This window comes from Electrophorus electricus, chromosome 26 (genome assembly GCF_041902795.1).
Source record: "Electrophorus electricus isolate QZ-2024a chromosome 26, ASM4190279v1, whole genome shotgun sequence".
Taxonomy (NCBI): domain Eukaryota; kingdom Metazoa; phylum Chordata; class Actinopteri; order Gymnotiformes; family Gymnotidae; genus Electrophorus; species Electrophorus electricus.
In genome coordinates this window covers 8,121,427-8,138,097 of record NC_137522.1, presented here as the reverse complement: position 1 = coordinate 8,138,097, position 16,671 = coordinate 8,121,427, and the positions used below count along the sequence as shown (strand labels likewise).

General features: G+C 39.0%; 2 protein-coding genes and 1 long non-coding RNA gene across 3 annotated transcripts; 2 read left to right on the top strand and 1 right to left on the bottom strand.

Moving 5' to 3' along the window:
* Positions 1–287: 287 nt before the first annotated feature.
* LOC145653889 (uncharacterized) lies at positions 288–1,267 on the top strand. The gene is made up of 4 exons (XR_014120130.1): positions 288–473; positions 564–718; positions 968–1,141; positions 1,232–1,267. It is a non-coding gene; the product is annotated as an uncharacterized LOC145653889 (long non-coding RNA).
* Positions 1,268–1,303: 36 nt separating this feature from the next.
* LOC145653806 (phospholipid hydroperoxide glutathione peroxidase-like) lies at positions 1,304–5,377 on the top strand. The gene is made up of 6 exons (XM_081708049.1): positions 1,304–1,404; positions 3,206–3,255; positions 3,668–3,812; positions 4,301–4,325; positions 4,493–4,552; positions 4,753–5,377. Exons 1-6 carry the CDS (start codon positions 1,304–1,306, stop codon positions 4,783–4,785), a joined length of 414 nt encoding a protein of 137 aa, XP_081564175.1. The 3' UTR covers positions 4,786–5,377.
* An 8,207-nt stretch (positions 5,378–13,584) lies between these two features.
* LOC145653878 (leucine-rich repeat flightless-interacting protein 1-like) lies at positions 13,585–15,119 on the bottom strand. Its single transcript, XM_081708502.1, has 4 exons — positions 15,073–15,119; positions 14,626–14,796; positions 13,975–14,054; positions 13,585–13,713 (listed from the first exon to the last, which is right to left on the bottom strand). The coding sequence occupies exons 1-3, from the start codon at positions 15,076–15,078 to the stop codon at positions 13,977–13,979; spliced, it is 255 nt and encodes an 84-aa protein (XP_081564628.1). The 5' UTR covers positions 15,079–15,119; the 3' UTR covers positions 13,585–13,713; positions 13,975–13,976.
* Positions 15,120–16,671: the final 1,552 nt, after the last annotated feature.

The window sequence follows — 16,671 nt, the reverse complement described above, 5'->3', positions numbered from 1 at the left end:
CATGATGAGGCACTGCATCATTCTCTGGTGATCAGAGAGCCTGCCAAACTCTTTATACAGTTCTAGGTGAGGGTGTTATAGACAGATGAGAAATGGGGATAGATAGTCTAGAAAGTTGATGGTGAGTAATCAAAAACAAGCTAGTGTGTCCTGCCAAATGGTGAAATTACAGTGAGATGTCCTGCTTGAATTTCAATAGAACAGGGGAAAACACAGAATTTAACAATATGCTTTTGTAAGAAGCTGTAATATCATGCAACAATGACATTTATGATATCTTTAGACCCTTTGGAGAGGTCATAGCTCAAGAAAATTCCATGATACCTCCAAGGTCATTTCCATCCGACATTGCCTCAGGAAAGTCAACAGGAAAGCCAAAGAAGACAAGCTGTATCACAAGACCAAGACTGCCCTGAGTTACCTTCTGGAATATCACAATTATACCCACATTCTTATGGCCTTAAAGAATTCAGGTAATAGAACCATGGGCAGAATACACAAACATGACTGTCGTTTCAAGGTGAGAGCATCAAACAACATCTTTGTTGTGATTGTGATTAAAGAGACTGCAACCAGACTTTCACCAGGGTGTTGTGAGCGCCTTGTGAACAGTGGAGCCACATGCACCGTCTTCACCCTGATAAGGAGCTGCGACCGCAGTGTTCCTTCCATGGAGATCATCACCTTGGCAATCCAAGTTCTTTTCAATTTATCAAAGGTACGTGATCATGTCCTAATATACAGTATTCATCCGCAGCATCTTGTGCTGTTGCCAGCAAAGATCTGCATTTTATATATATTTTTCTGCTGTTTAGTTTTCTGCTTTGTCCTTGCATGCTATGCTTAATGTTGCATGCATAGGTCATTGTTTGATTGAATTACAAATGCAAACATTTGTATTTCATGTGGTCAGAAGAGTTCTGTTTGTCTCAAGTCTCTTGTGTGACTGCTTTGCCGTTTGCTGTAGTACAACAAAACCATAGATACGGTTTGAGGTGGAGGACTCTGTGGACACACTCTTGGACCTGCTCCAGATCTACAGAGAGAAAGCTGGGGACAAGGTGGCTGACAAAGGAGGCAGCATCTTTACCAAAGCATGTTTATTTTGGTGATTTTGGTACAGGATGAAGGACGTGCAATGGTGGGTATTTCCAGGATGTCATTAGTACACGGAGTAATTCAAGCCTTGATGCTGGTGCGTGTACTTAATTTGGTGTTTTGCCCCCACTAGGGGGTAAGAACGCTTCCCAGGGCCTCAGACCGTATATGCAACATTTACCACCTTACAATACGAAAGTACAAAATGGACACCCAGAGCACCAAAGTCAAACAGAGGATGAATGTCTCACAAAATGGAAACATCCTTCTGCAAGCCACTCCCCAGAAATCCAAGTCAATGGCAAGGTATGTTTGAGAAGTCTTTACTTGATTGTACACTATGCATGTGTGCTTAACTGTACGTGTTATTCTAACCACTAAAAGCTAGCTAGCCAAGCTGTGTCACCGACTTTATAAATTCCCTATAATTCTGTAAGCTCTATATTGTTGGAGAGTAAGACTAGAGATAACTTTTACTTTAATTTCATGAATTCTTTCTTTTGTATCATGTCTTTGTTTGATTGTTCTTGAAACAGTTTTGTACTTAAACAGTTCTTCAGAAAGCAAAGCAGGAAGATATTGTAGACCTTCTTGTTGCCATCCAGCTGCTGGTCTCTGTGTGTATCTGCTTGACTTGGATCCGAAGAGTTAAAGTAAACTCTGTCCATCAAGGGAAATAGAAGTTAGAATATAATTTATCAGAGGTATAAAGAAGGATGGTAGGATCTTACTTATGAAGGTCAAATTTAAGTGTCCATTCTATCTCCAGAGGTCCGTGATCCATATCTTCCCAGGTAAAATGGCATCCAAGAATAACCCTGCTCCCAATTGCCTTATGAACAGTTGTGGGATCACTTGGAAAGATCTTCAGTGCTACTGTTGACAGCAGCATAAGGAGCACCACCATCAACAGTAGCAGCCCATGCCTGAGGAATCGGAAAAAGGCAAAAATCTAAACATTTTCAGCATCAGAACTCTGGTAATGTTTATGTGACAAATTGCAATAACTAGGGACTGCTACCACAGGTAGAGGAATTACAGTAGTACCCCAAAGTTTGCGGGGGTTACGTTCCTAGACCCCACCGCGAATTTTGAATATGTTCGTTGTCCGTCCAAAAATGCGAATTTTGGACGGACAACTAATAAAGGCCTAAAAGGACCTATCTTCATATGTTAAACCTTAAATATCTCCCCAAAACACTTCAAGTTCATTTAAAAATTGATGTTATAATTTACATCACCCTTTAAAATTGTACAGGTAAACGTAGATGATTCTTCTGGCCGATTCCATCCTAACGATGTATTTATTCCTAACGTTGGATACATTTTTAGCAGTTTCACGGAAACTTGATGAAACGGTATGTCTAATAGCCGCTCCGTTCTTCTGGATGTAGCGTACCGTACTTTCACACACACGCAAAGCTAACACGCTACACGATACACTTGACACAACGAAATAGGTCGTGAGACGCGATAAACTGCGACTTGTAAGTGTGAGGTTCCAAGGAAAAAATACGTGAACTTGTGAAGCCGCAGATTCAGAAGCGGGAATTTTCGGGGTATTACATCATGGGATATTACATAATTACATAATCTTTCTTTCTTTCTTTTTTAATCACCTTTAGTAGAGAAATTACGTATTTCTTTGGAAAAACTAAATATAAAAAATGCAATTCAAAAAATGTCTCACCCCCACAAGTGGAAGTGTTGAAATGAAGAAATTAAACAGATTAAGATCAGGGTTAGAAATTATTTTTATTTTTTTTTTCACATTTTCTGGTTACAGAATCTTTCTAAGGAGTTGTACCTAATTTACATATTTTATCTTGTACACTGAATCTTTTAATATCCTTGTAGATAAATTTTTTTTTTTCTGCACACTGTCAGAACCTTTACAGAATCTTTCTATGTCCTTAAAGAGAACTGACATATTTTTATTTCTATATTCTGTAACCCTAACCCTATATGGGTTATGCAGTTCTAGAGAATTTATATATTATTTTCTATATGCTGTCATAATGTTTACAGAATCTTTTTTAAAATTTCCTTCCTAAAATATGCATGTTTTCTATATTCTGTAACCCTAACCCTAGCATCCAATACACAGGGAGGATCCAGATGGCCTGATTGCCCACACTGGAGATCTCTGGAGTTCAGGTAAAGAACAGACTTGTATTACAGACATTTAACAGTATCTTTCTAAGCAGTTCTAGAGAATTTACATATTTTTCTATTAACTGACAGAACTTTTACATAATCATTTTTCTTTTAGATACATATTTTTTTCCTGTATCCTGTAGAAATAATCTGTGACACGGGAGCTCAGGTAATGACCAGAATTGCATTACACAAATTTTAAAGAAACTTTACTTCCTTATAGAGAAATGGTGATATGATTATTCTAACCCTAACCCTAATGTCTTAGAACCTTTTTTTCTTAAATGATCTCATTTACAGAACAATTCGGTAAGCCTTTGAATATTGAAGAACTTTGACCTTTTACTTTTTGAACAACACAACAAATGTAGAACACAACAGAGGCAAACAGCAACAAAACCTTAACTACCAGGCACCAGTGCACAAATCAAAGAATTTGCGAAGTCATACAATGTGCAGTTTGACATGTTCAGCAAAATCAATGTGAATGGACCTAATGCACATCCACTATGGAAGTGGCTAAAGGAACAGCCTAATGGCAAAGGATTTCTGGGAAAGTAAGTCAGCACTATTCCCATTTAGTGATACAAGCAGAAGCATTTATTTCCCGTAATAATTAATATAAAGCTGTCTCAATCTTGGTTCTATTGACTTCCACAAGAATATTTGGTTCAGGTACAATGTTAAGGTTGGACGAAGAGAACGTTGTTAGATCTGAATACTGGAGAGATCTGATTTGCGGGCAGGGTTTGGGGTGGTTTTGGTGTAGGCACTGGACAGACTCACTTTCCAGGTGATGGCACTGCATGGACATGCTGTAATGCCACATTGGCATCTCAGCACCCACTCAGCAAAAGGGGACATGCCAAGTCAGATATCTTCTCACAAAGGGCTCAATAACCATGACATGACAAAGCAGGATTAATGCTTTAATTCTTCTGTCACTTTTCTGTCACTACCTCTCTGTAACTGCATTATGATGGCTGACATAATTACTAGTAGTGATTCATATGGTAAAACACATATACTTTCCCATCCCTTCCAGTGGCATCAAGTGGAATTTCACTAAGGTATGTCCTTCCTTAGCTCCTATTCACATTTATTTATGGAAATTTAGAACCATTACATTGTATCTCTCTATCTGGTTCCTTGTTTTTAAATTCACTGCTTGTCTGCTCTTTTGGCTTAGAAGGTGCTGTGATGTTGTGACTGATGTTTGTGTGTGACATTTGTGCAGTTCCTCATTGACCGAGACGGCCAAGTTGTGAAGAGATATTCTCCACTGAATAATCCCAGCGTAAGAAAACAGACAACAACAAAAAACCCTCCATAAAATCACCATAAATTATTGTAGAAATTTGTTTATACTCTTAAAGATTGCATATGTACTCGTAGATTTCACCCAAATTCACCCAAATGATATCAGATTGTTTTTACAGAGTGAGATGTTGGAATTGTCTCAAGAATTATGCAGCTATAGCTGTTCTTCCATTTCAGGTGGTAGAGAATGATCTTTCCAAGTATTTGTAAACTCTGTGTTCCCACTGGGCAAGATAACTTCTTAGCATCCCCCTCCCGTTTCCGGCCTTTCCTGTGGACTTCTGTGCGTCAGCGGTGTAACCCCATGAATTTGTGATGGTTTGTCTTGAAACCCGCTCTGCGGAAAAGACAGACCTGATGCATTTGGCGTGCACTCCATCCTGGGAGGATCACCAGAGCACAACCAGTCAACCGGACAGGAACCTGATTCCCCCACTACCCTACTGATGCATTCACATCATGATAATTCACAAAGGAGTATTTCTTAATACATTCTTAATCTCATAAGAGTTAAACTCTTACAACGTAATCTTGCATTTAAACTGGATTTTTCTGTATTTAATGTTCTGTTTTTTCTTCTGTCCTTGTAGACATACATAATAGATAATACAGAATATGAATCTGTTGACATACTTATTGCCGTCTTCCAAATGAAGCTGACCCATAGCTCTTTGCTTGTGGTGTTGCATTAAATAACAACAACAATAATAATAAAGCATCTAATGTTGCACATACATTAAATCATAATGAATAGCGCTTGTATTAAGATTATTACAATTATTAAACTATATTTTATTTTAAATATATTGTTTGTGTGTTCTTGTGTATCAGTCCAAATCATCATTAAAGACTGGAACATTAATCAAACCACTGCAGTATATCATCAGTGATATAATTTTGATTATGATGAAAATCTAAATTAGGTGTAAAAACATGCTAGGTGAAATGTAGAGCATGGTTCCGCATTGGCAAATCCACTCAATATGACTCAATCTGGACCTTGGTAATTAATATTCTACAGTAATCATGCCTCCAAATGAACACTGAAAAAGCAGGTACACAAATCCATACCCAGTTCCATACCAAGCTACATAACTACCACAAAACAATTTTCTCCATATCCAAACTCTCCCTAATACAGAATTCTATCTCTGTATAACAATGTTTAACATCTGTCATACAAACTGTACATACTATACTGCTGGTGTTATTAATAAATTTTATTTTTTTATTGTTTCTTTATTTGCGCTTATGTATCTTCCCTCATGAACAATACATAAGTATAAATTAAGTCTTAATAGTCCTCTAAAGAGGGGGATGGTGGTGGACCAATAGATAAATTTAAAAAACAAAAACAAAACACTAACAAAAAAAATATTGAGGTTGAAAGCCTACAACCTTTGGTAGGGAAACTGACCAGTCAGAACTGAGAAGCAAATTTTGGAATTCCATTTGCAGTTTCAAATTTATAACTGCTATGTACCTGTTTGTAATAATACCCATTCATATTCAGCTATAATATAGCTAGCTACATAGCGTCTTGGAAACCAATTAGAGAATCATTTAGAATCACTTAGTGTTGCTATCATCAGATCTCTTAAGTTCACGATTAAAGCTGGATAACATGGCTGTGAACGTTTCTTAGAAAATTAATTCAGCATTACTGTCTGTTTGTATAGGTAACAAAAATGGTCTTGATTAGTAGTCATTTACATGTTAGCCTCCCCACACATTTCCCTCACGTACTGTCACTACTTTTTACTAATAATTTAGCATAATAATTTAAATTTGAGTTCAAATGAATGCTGTGAACAAATCAGATACTCTTCCTTGAAGTATCAGAGTAAATTATATTAATATGAAAGTTTAATATGAAACTTTTTTCCCTCAGAAACAACAAATACATAATTTCCTCTGATATCATAATGATATAAAATAATAAGAACTTGACAACACTATGCTGACTTGATCACATTGCGTCCCTGCCATCATGAATGACATCCCAAGTTTTAAGGAGATGACACGGTTAAACTGGAATTAGTTAAACCCCTGAGTATTATATGAATAATGATCGTCAAGCAGAAATTAGCATGCAAATTCAAATGTATGCCGTGTTATGTCACACAGGAAATACTGTCACATCATATCACATCATATATATATATATATATATATATATATATAAGGTAAGGGTGGAGTTAATTATGACTCATTACATATAAGTCTACAGTTACATTTATTGAGTTATACCATAAATGTCAGTTCTATGACTGTTATTTTTAACTATTTCCTTCTGCCATTATGATATTATTCCAACTCCTGTTTTTATTACAATGCATTTTCAGCATATATTTTGTGTGTTTAAGTTAGCCGTTTGCATTTCTTTTTCAGTGTTATGGCCTCACAGCCTAGACGGGGTCGTAACAATTGGGGGCTCGTCCTCTGTTTCTCCTCTGGTTCCTGGTAGTTCCTTTTTAGCCTGTTCCTTTTAGTTTTGCCCCTTCTCTCTGGTGTTTGGTTCTGGTTGGTGTTTTTTATTTCTCCCCCCTTCCTTCTTTGTGTGTGGGGTGTGTTGTGCTGTTTGTACTGGCTATGGCTGCGACATTGGATTTGTCTGCTTTTTCTGTTTGTCCGTCTTTTGAGCAGTTTTTTGAGAAAGGCAGATCTTTTGTTGGTAGCTGCTTTGTATAACGTGGTTATACCTCGCTCTGCTAATCAGAGGGAGAGGACTAGTCGAGTCTTCCCTTGTTGCGCCTGGAGTTCTGCCAGAACGGGAGCTGTCTCTGGGTGTTGATGTTGGCCCAGCTTGGGTTGTGGACACGCCAGAAGCTGTGGACGACCCTGTAGTCAGGCTGTTGGCAGGTTACTACTCCCCGCCACTTTTCATCAAATGCTTTGTAACCGGTGTCACATGAATAGGAAGCACGTTGGCATCCATCATCGTCTTTGGAATACTGTATGAATCAATTGGTCAAAGTGAATTCACCACATGCTCCTTCTGCAACTATAAGGTAAAAACAGTTGACAATCTTTTCAAAGTTAATTTTCAAACAGTTCTGCTGTTTGTTTACTTCTTGAGCATTTATTCTTTAACAATCGAAAGTAATACGCTGAATATTGTGAAGGTATGCATGAAGAAATAGTGGTGTGAAAATGCAACTGTCACATGGAAGTTTAATTCTATTTTAAAATCAAAAGTGTAACTATATTTCATTGCATCAGCTCTGTCATGTAGAGTTCTGGTGTTTAGGTCCTTGGGTTATGGTATTAAAAAATTAGATTGGCCTGCAAAAATTAAGCATCTGTGTAAAGCTAATTATGTTGTAAAGATTTAAGCCTAAGACTTATAGTCGCAATTCACACTATATACTATATAAAGGACAAGTCACATAACATCTGTTAGTGTAGACTATTATGGAAACAAGATAAATGCTGTTCAACAAGGGTCTATATCAGACAGTAAATTTGACTTCCCAGTAGACAGACAAGAATTTTAGAAGCATTTTTGTGCGCAAAATTTACTTCAATGTAGGGCTATAATTTGTCGTGGAAATTGCACCACACTTCATAAAACCTGGAGAATATGAGACTTCTCGTTGCCTTTGACATTGTAATTTTGGCTGAATGCTTCTCAAGGCTATGCAACGCAAAACCATGGCAGAGAATGGCTAATGGAGTAGCTCTTGATTAGGATATCAGTAAATAATCATACAGTTCATTACCACACTGTTTTGCGACTTCAAAGTGGCCACAACTGTATATTTTTGAGGGGATCTTTAACATACTGTGATTTAAATCCATTATGTTGATATCAAACTGCCTATTTCACACTAAACAATAAACAGAGTGCTGCACAGAGCACCTCCTAAATGTTCAGCACACTCTGAACTTCTGAAAATTTAGCACACCTCTAGTGAAGTTTGAGCTCCAAGAAAATGTTGGAGCTCAAAACGCACTTTCTTCTGTCTCCCTGGATACAGTTACTAATACTTTCCTTTCTATGCTCCCCTCATTAATGATTCTTCTGTGCTCTGTATTACCACAGGAGAAAACTCCAAAATGTCATTACAATTCAAATTTTCAGTCATATTAATCGAAAAGGACTGCATAGAGACAGTGGGGGAAAAAAAAACAACCTCTCCTGGATTCAGACCTCAGCTCATACCAGTACTCACTGGAAGTACCATCTGCAAAGTCATGCTGCTACAGAAGAACATTTTAATCATAAGCATCTGATCCATACGAGCTCTTCAGTGTTTTTTCTTCGGTCCTTAACCCTCCCCCTCCACCCTCATCTTTCACTCCCGAGGATTTCATCACCTGCTTTCAGGAGAAGGTTGCGGCAATCTTCCAGTTCTTTTCCTCTGTTCCCACTCTTCCAAAAAGTGTTCATACCCCCACATCCAAGTGTCTAGCTTCTGTTTCTCTTCTCTTCAGACAAACGTCTGACTTCCAGCAACCTCACTACATGGCCACATGATCCAATTCCTTCCACTCTCTTCCTCTCAAGAGATCTGCTTCCTTTCATCTCTTTTCCTCTCCCAGAAACAGCTCCACGATCCCAATATGTCTGGGTACCGGCACAAACCGGCACAGTCACCATAAACAGCCCTCATAGCAGCGACAGAGAATCTTCATGCTACCAAAGCTTCAAAAATGTTTTGATTCTTCTGGACATTTCTGCAGTCACACACAGTAGGTTGTCCAGCAGCTTGTGATGCTACACCACCTCGTAGTCTGTGTATACCTCTTACTATTGTAGTAATTTAATCACATCGGTCAAATTTGCACAATGTTGTATTTTCAACATAGTCACCATGTCCAATGACAATCATCTTTGCAATTAAATTAACCCATTTTGCACATTTTAATATAGCACGGCCAAGTCCAAACTTTTTTAAAGGAAGTACTTTATCTGGACAACCTGCCAAGTCACTTATAAATGATAAATAAATGATAAATCACTTAAAATGAGAATAATGGTATCTGTGAAACACTGTCAACAGTCAATAAAGACTGCTGCCCCCATTTCAAGTCCATTAGTGATTTAGTTTTCAAAATATTGTACTGCTTCCCATTATTATATCATTCTAGATCTTTTCCATTGTAAAATACATTTTATATGGGACAAAACTTTGTGTACAAATAATTCCAATCAGATATAAACAATAATAAACACTATCTTAATTTATAGTTGCCACATAGCCTGCCATATAGTCAAATGAATAAATTGAAAAATGGGCTGAAAAATCACATTGTGTATGGTGCTGATGTATTAACTCATGATTCTTGCTTCCTAGTACACATCTTGAGCCATAGGTCAAATACTAAAATTAAATTAAGTTTATTGGAATACTTTTAAAATATACATCACTAATGTAGGTTCCAGATTATGTGCTTTATGCATACTGGCAAAGTAGTGATTACGGGAACAAGATTGTATATTAAGTTGCATATTATCAATCTTGCTCTGTGAAGTTTAGAACATAGTCTGTCCTAAATGACATGATGTGTACTGCACTGTTCATAATGGATGAATATATCTTGCAGTTTGCTGAGCACATGTTCAGTTGGAACGGATGTTACCAATAATAATTATATATTCAAAAGATGTATGAAGTAGGAAGACATCTTTTTTAATCTAATGGTATCTTGGGCCATTGTAGCAGTGGGTTAGGGGTTGTGTTAATACCTGGAACTCATTGGTGACATATGGCCCCAACTCTTCAAAAATAGTCCAATCTTAGAGGTGACTACAGTGGCTCATCTAGCACGGCCTGATGACATACTGTAGCAAATTTGGTCTAAAAGTGGACCACACCCTCTTAGCCAGGATATGCTCGTGATACACAGGTTTTGGTGGTCCTGGCAGAGAGCCTAATGGGACACGTAAGTAATAGGCTGACTGCATAGGTAATATCAGCCTTTAAAACAGGACTAAAAATCGAATAATGTCCGATCTGACCAGTCAGTCTTGTCCAGGATGTCCTCATAACCCACTGTGTCAGATTTGGTGGACCTGGCAACCTCTTTAGCTTTGGCAGGCGAGAAACCCTAATGGGACTCTTAGGTAATAGGCGGACCGCAGAGGTAATTTCAGCCTTTTACAAAGGGCCTAAAGGTGGATCAGTGCCAGGTTTAGTTAGGGTTAGGGTTAGGGTCCGCTTACTAACTGTACAGACTTGTTCTGTTAATTGTGTCTTTTTTTTGTTGTTACATTTTTCATTTTTTTCCTGTAATTTTCAATATAGCTTAGGTAATTGTGAGAAAGCAAAAATACATGATAGATATATCATTAACATAATTGAAAATTATGTAATATTTCCACAACAAACACATAACAATTACATATTTCTAGTTTTTATAAGTAATACATTTTTTTGTAGGACTATTTTTTCACCACCAGGTGGCGGTGTTATGTAATATTTTGTCCTTAGAGGTAATTTACATATTTTTTCTGTACTCTTGTCTATATGCTGTCATAATTTTTACAGAATCTTTCTATGTCCTTATAGTAAATTTATTTTTATTTTTTCTATATTCTGTAAGCCTGCCTTTAATCCTAGTATTCAATACACTGGGAGGATCCAGATAGTTTGACCTGCACCACTGGAGACTTCTGGAGCTCAGGTAAAGACCAGACTTGAATTACAGAATCTTTCTATGGCATTCTAGAGAATTTACATTTTTAAAAAATATATATAATCTGAGTTTTTACAGAATATTTATTTGTCTTTATAGAGAAAATATATTTTTTTAAATGTGTAAACATTGTAATTGTATCTCAAACTTATGTTTATATTTAATCATCATAAAGATTTTGTAAGTTTAATGAAATTGACATGATTTAAAGATTAAACCACATACAATTTTCTACAATTTTTCTACTTTTTTTAAAAGTTGATTTAGAATATTGTGAGGTAGCATGTAAATTGTTGTATAGTGAATTAATCACAAGTAATCATAGATATGTAATGTGCAGGAACAGACTGTGGAACAAAATCACACAGAACAAATATATAGTATATACAAGGGGTTTTCATCACACAGTCCACGTCTCACAACCGAATGTCCTTCATTGAGAACTATACGCCATCCTCTTCGATGTTGAAGGTCACAGACTTTCTTTTTGGAGGCAAGGCATCCTTGAAAATGTCATTGCCCATATCTTGGGTGCTATTTTTGTTCCTTTTGTGGCAACAGTAGAATTATAGCCCTGCCAGCAGAATCAAAGCCAAGGATCCTCCAAACTGCAAAGTGCACACTGATAGAAACCAGCATTTGCTGTCCATCTATACTGTTCCAGGAGTAGAAAAATCGTTTGCCTTGTTCTATTTGATTGGCACTTAAGAAACACATCTGACCCTATATAAGTTGTCCCCTCAACAGTGCAGATTGGCAACGAGGGAGCCGCCAGGAGATTTCGTCTCCGGTGTTCAATACCTGGAAACTTCTTCATCTGACACTGATTGGTAGTAGAAAGAAAATATCTGATACTAAGAAGAATGATCTTCCAAAATAAGATTAAATAAAATTTAAAAAATTTTTAAAGCTATGACACAAAGTAGTCATGTGTGTAATCTGTCCTAAGATATGACACACAGCAGTCGTGTGTGTTGTCTGGCCATGCTATGAAACACAGCAGTTGTGTGTGTTGTCTGTCCTAAGCTTCATCCTGGTGCTTTTCACCTTGTCCCCAGTAGTATCTGCTTCCTTCCGGGTCTCGGCACTGGGCTCATCCTCCTGCTCTGGTGTGAATACCTCAAAGTCCAGAGCTCCAGCTTCTTAGCAGCTATCTAGAAATAAAGCAACTCCCTGCTCCTCCTCCTGCAGTGACCTGCTGAGCACCTCACGTGCAGGCTCCGTCGCACACAGTCAACTGGTGCTGGTCATCGCCACCTCAGCTCCATCAGGGGTTTTATGAGCTCCTGATCTTTTCTGTTGAGCCCTGGTCTATTAATTTCCTTAACAGTACCTTCATCACCTTGCTTTTCTGAGGAATGAATGCAGACTCCAGCAGCTAAGACTGAATAGGCTCGGAGCCGTTTTGCTGTGCTCAAAGTGCCTCTTTTATATTTTCATTGAAATGTCATGTGGTCTTTTCAGTTTGGTTATCTGGGACTTTCATATCCTCTAAAGCTCCTCCCTCCTCCTGTACCAAAGGTTCTAAGGTTCCTCCCTCCTCCTGTACGAGAGGTTCTAAAGCTCCTCCCTCCTCCTGTACCAAAGGTTCTAAGGTTCCTCCCTCCTCCTGTACAAGAGGTTCTAAAGCTCCTCCCTCCTCCTGTACGAGAGGTCCTAAAGCTCCTCCCTCCTCCTGTACGAGAGGTTCTAAAGCTCCTCCCTCCTCCCGTGTGAGAGGTTCTAAAGCTCCTCCCTCCTCCTGTGTGAGAGGTTGCTCGGCAAGGTCCACCACTTTTCCACTCATTTGCACTCCTTGACTTGTTGCTCAATACATCGCCTTGACTTTGTCTATCACTCACACCTCCTTGAACAGTTTCTGTTCGGCTACAGTCCGTATGCTTTGTACAGTCTATATGGATGTCATTTGCAACCTGCATGAGGTAAACTGAGACAAGTTGCTTGAGCACTGATCTGAAACTCAGTGATAGTACCACAGGACACGGAGCTGGAAGAACACCAGGCGAGTCAGATCAGAGCAGAGAGAGCAGACGAGTGAACAGAGTAGGAACAGCTGGGTGGGGATAAGAAGGACAGTATGTTCCTCCACAGGTGTGGGTGACACCAAGTGTCACATTTCATATGTTAGGTGGAACTGGATGGCAGTGCTGGCCTATTCAAGCTCGAGGAAGATAAAGAAAAGCCTTTATTTCTTTAAGCAGAAGGACATTTTAAAATGCCCGGAATCAGTGGTCGGCAACTTTACAGTTAAACCAAACGACGTAGAGAACTCCAGCTCAAGCTGGCCAGACAGTGGCTGGTCAGGGCTTGGAAATGGTAACGATTGAACACACACACACATGAGGAAGAGGATCTAAATGCAAGAGGTTTTAATAGTGAAACCAAACAAATCAGTGGGGGTCAGGCAGGTATTCAAGGTCAGGTTGTTCAAAGGTCGATAACACGGGGCAGAGTCTGGGGGTGAGGAGTGTCCAGGGGTCAGGCGGGAGAGGAGCTCTAAAAAAAAAACTGGCAGAAGTCAGAAACCACGAAGACAAAGAAAATTCTAGAGCACTCGGTATGCACCATAGAGTAGCAATATTTCACAGTGTGAATGTGGGGTAGGGAAACTTATAAAGGGGGCAGTAATGAGGAGAATGAGGATCAGGTGCTTGCTCGAACTCTGGTGAATCAGATGGGGGGTGTTTGCAAGTAGGCGTGGCAGTGCGTGGCTGAGTGTGGTTCCTGCGGTTCGTAATGGTAACAGGAAACCCTTACCTTCAGTATCTCAACGTCTTCTTCAGCTCACTGAACTGTAACTGAAGGACAGTATGTGCGTGGTGTTCTCGCTCATACTCCTAGCACACAGACATGGGGTGGAACAGTTTCAAACATGAGGGTTAAAGTTCTCACAGTGTCTTAACTCTGGCCGTTGGCCTCGGCCAAAGGAACACCACCATTTCATACTCAGTGAGGAAATTTAATGTGGTGTCTTTTAGTTATTTAATTATTATTTTGGTCAAGCAGTATATGAAAATATTGATTTACAACAATTTACACTTGGCTTTCTCTAACCGTGCTCACTTGCTAACAGTCAAGCCTCTTATGGGTGTGTTAAAAGCAGCATGCCCACGCCAGAACACCTGGCCTAGACCCCTGTCTTTCTCACAGAGCCACGACCACCCACAGAAAACCTGGTCTAGAACCCTCTGTGTTTCTCATCGAGCCACGACCACCCACAGAGCACCTGGTCTAGACCACTCTGTGTTTCTCATAGAGCCACGACCACCCAGAGAAAACCTGGTCTAGACCACTCTGTGTTTCTCATAGAGCCACGACCACCCACAGAAAACCTGGTCTAGACCACTCTGTGTTTCCCACAGAACCACGCCCAACTCACAACACCCTGGGCTTCTTCTTCTCGCTCACCTTTGTGTTCTCCTCACACTCCCTCTGTGTCTCAGACAGCTGCTCCTCCAGCTCCAGAAGTGTCTCCCGCAGCGTGTCCACCTGGTACATCAACACGGTCTTCTCATTTTCCAGCTGGGCATTGGACACCATAGCCAGCTGATACATCTCCTTAGCCTCTGCCAGTGAATCCTGGAAGATCACCAAGCAAAGGGTGTTTGCCTTAGTCATTTTTATGTGTTTGTACAAACATGTGCACACACACACACACACACACACACACACACACACACATATACATGCACACACAAACACACTTCTGGGAACATGTGCATTAGTGGCGAACCAAAGGAACTCAAAGCATGACTCAGCAAAAAAAACAAAACATACAGATGCATTCACAGACATATGCATATATGCAAAAGCAGTACGTGATCAAGTAAGTAATAAATGATGTACACAAATAACCTTCATCTCCTGTATGGAGGCCTCGCTGTCTGTTGAGATGGAGGCATCATAGCTGCCCCTCTGGAACAAGCCTCCCCACAGGAAGCGAGGGTGGCACCAGACAGTGTGGACGCCGTCCTGGGTGCCTAACAAGGTGCAGCCCGATTTAAGAGACAGTCAGTCAGTGTAGAGATCTGCAGTAATTAAACATCTACTATAGACATTTGTAATTAGAACATAAGTGAAATAGAACTGAATAGAATAGAATAGAACAGAACAGTAGAATATCAATCAATCAAAATTGATTTATATAGCTCTCTTGACAACAGATGTCACAAAGGAGCTTTACAACTGTTCAAGTCCAAACCCCCAGTGAGCATGCCAAGGCTGACAGTGGCAATCAACAACAGCGCCACCTATATATATATATATATATATATATATATATATATATATATATATATATATATATATATATATATATATATGGAAACCCTGCATTGTAGTTGAAGGCAAGTATCTATCTATCTATCTATCTATCTATCTATCTATCTATCTATCTATCTATCTATCTATCTATCTATCTATCTATCTATCCCACTCCCTCACTCTCTCTAACACACACACATACACACACATTCTGGATGTCCTCCAACTAAGAGTATTAAAAGAATGAAGAATGCCAATAAGAAAAAAACACATTTTGTATGGTGATGATGAGATTTCAAAACCACAGACAAGGTAATAAATAACATTTTCATCAAATGTGAGTGTCTGCGGAAACATGGCCTACAGCAAAAGGCATTTTATGTAGTTTGAAAGATATATTTATGGTTTGGGTTTAATGTGGTAATGACTGTGTTTAATGTGGTTATGTTTGTGTTTACTGTGTACTGTTTAATTTCTTCACATCTGCAGACACACTAAGTAGGATGATATATACATTTGTAAGTTTGATTATGAGCTGACTGCAACTTAATACATACAGAGTGTATACTGTTAAACCAGGTACTACACACAGAGTACATAGTATACATACAGAGTATATAGTATACATACAGAGTATATAGTATACATACAGAGTACATAGTATACATACAGAGTATATAGTATACATACAGAGTATATAGTATACATACAGAGTGCATAGTATACATACAGAGTATATAGTATACATACAGAGTGCATAGTATACATACAGAGTATATAGTATACATACAGAGTATATAGTATACATACAGAGTGCATAGTATACATACAGAGTATATAGTATACATACAGAGTATATAGTATACATACGGAGTGCATAGTTTTACCAGATTGAGTGCCCCAAACTCATGTATCTAACTAATATATATATGACGAATGTCATGGTCCTCTCCAGCTCAGATATCTTCAGCTATACTGAGTACTGACACCAACCATTTTCTCCAGCTCAGATATATTCAGCTTTTGAGTGTGTGTGTGTGTGTGTGTGACCTGTCGATGTTGCTGTGAGCAGAGCTGCTCTAGCTGGCTGTGCTGCTGTAGGAGCTCTGGCTCCTCCTGCTGCTCGTGTCTCGGGCTCCTCTGCTTCAGTACCCTCAGCTCCTTCAGCTCGTCCATTAATTAGGTCTCTCC

Coding starts and splice junctions, on each gene's coding strand:
- LOC145653878 (XM_081708502.1), bottom strand. Junction 14,055..14,625: donor AGTGTGAGGAGAACACAAAG/GTGAGCGAGAAG, acceptor TCTGTGTGCTAG/GAGTATGAGCGAGAACACCA.
- LOC145653806 (XM_081708049.1), top strand. CDS start 1,304: ATGGACACCCAGAGCACCAAAGTCAAACAGAGGATGAATGTCTCACAA. Junction 1,405..3,205: donor AAATCCAAGTCAATGGCAAG/GTATGTTTGAGA, acceptor TCCAATACACAG/GGAGGATCCAGATGGCCTGA. Junction 3,813..4,300: donor GGCAAAGGATTTCTGGGAAA/GTAAGTCAGCAC, acceptor CATCCCTTCCAG/TGGCATCAAGTGGAATTTCA.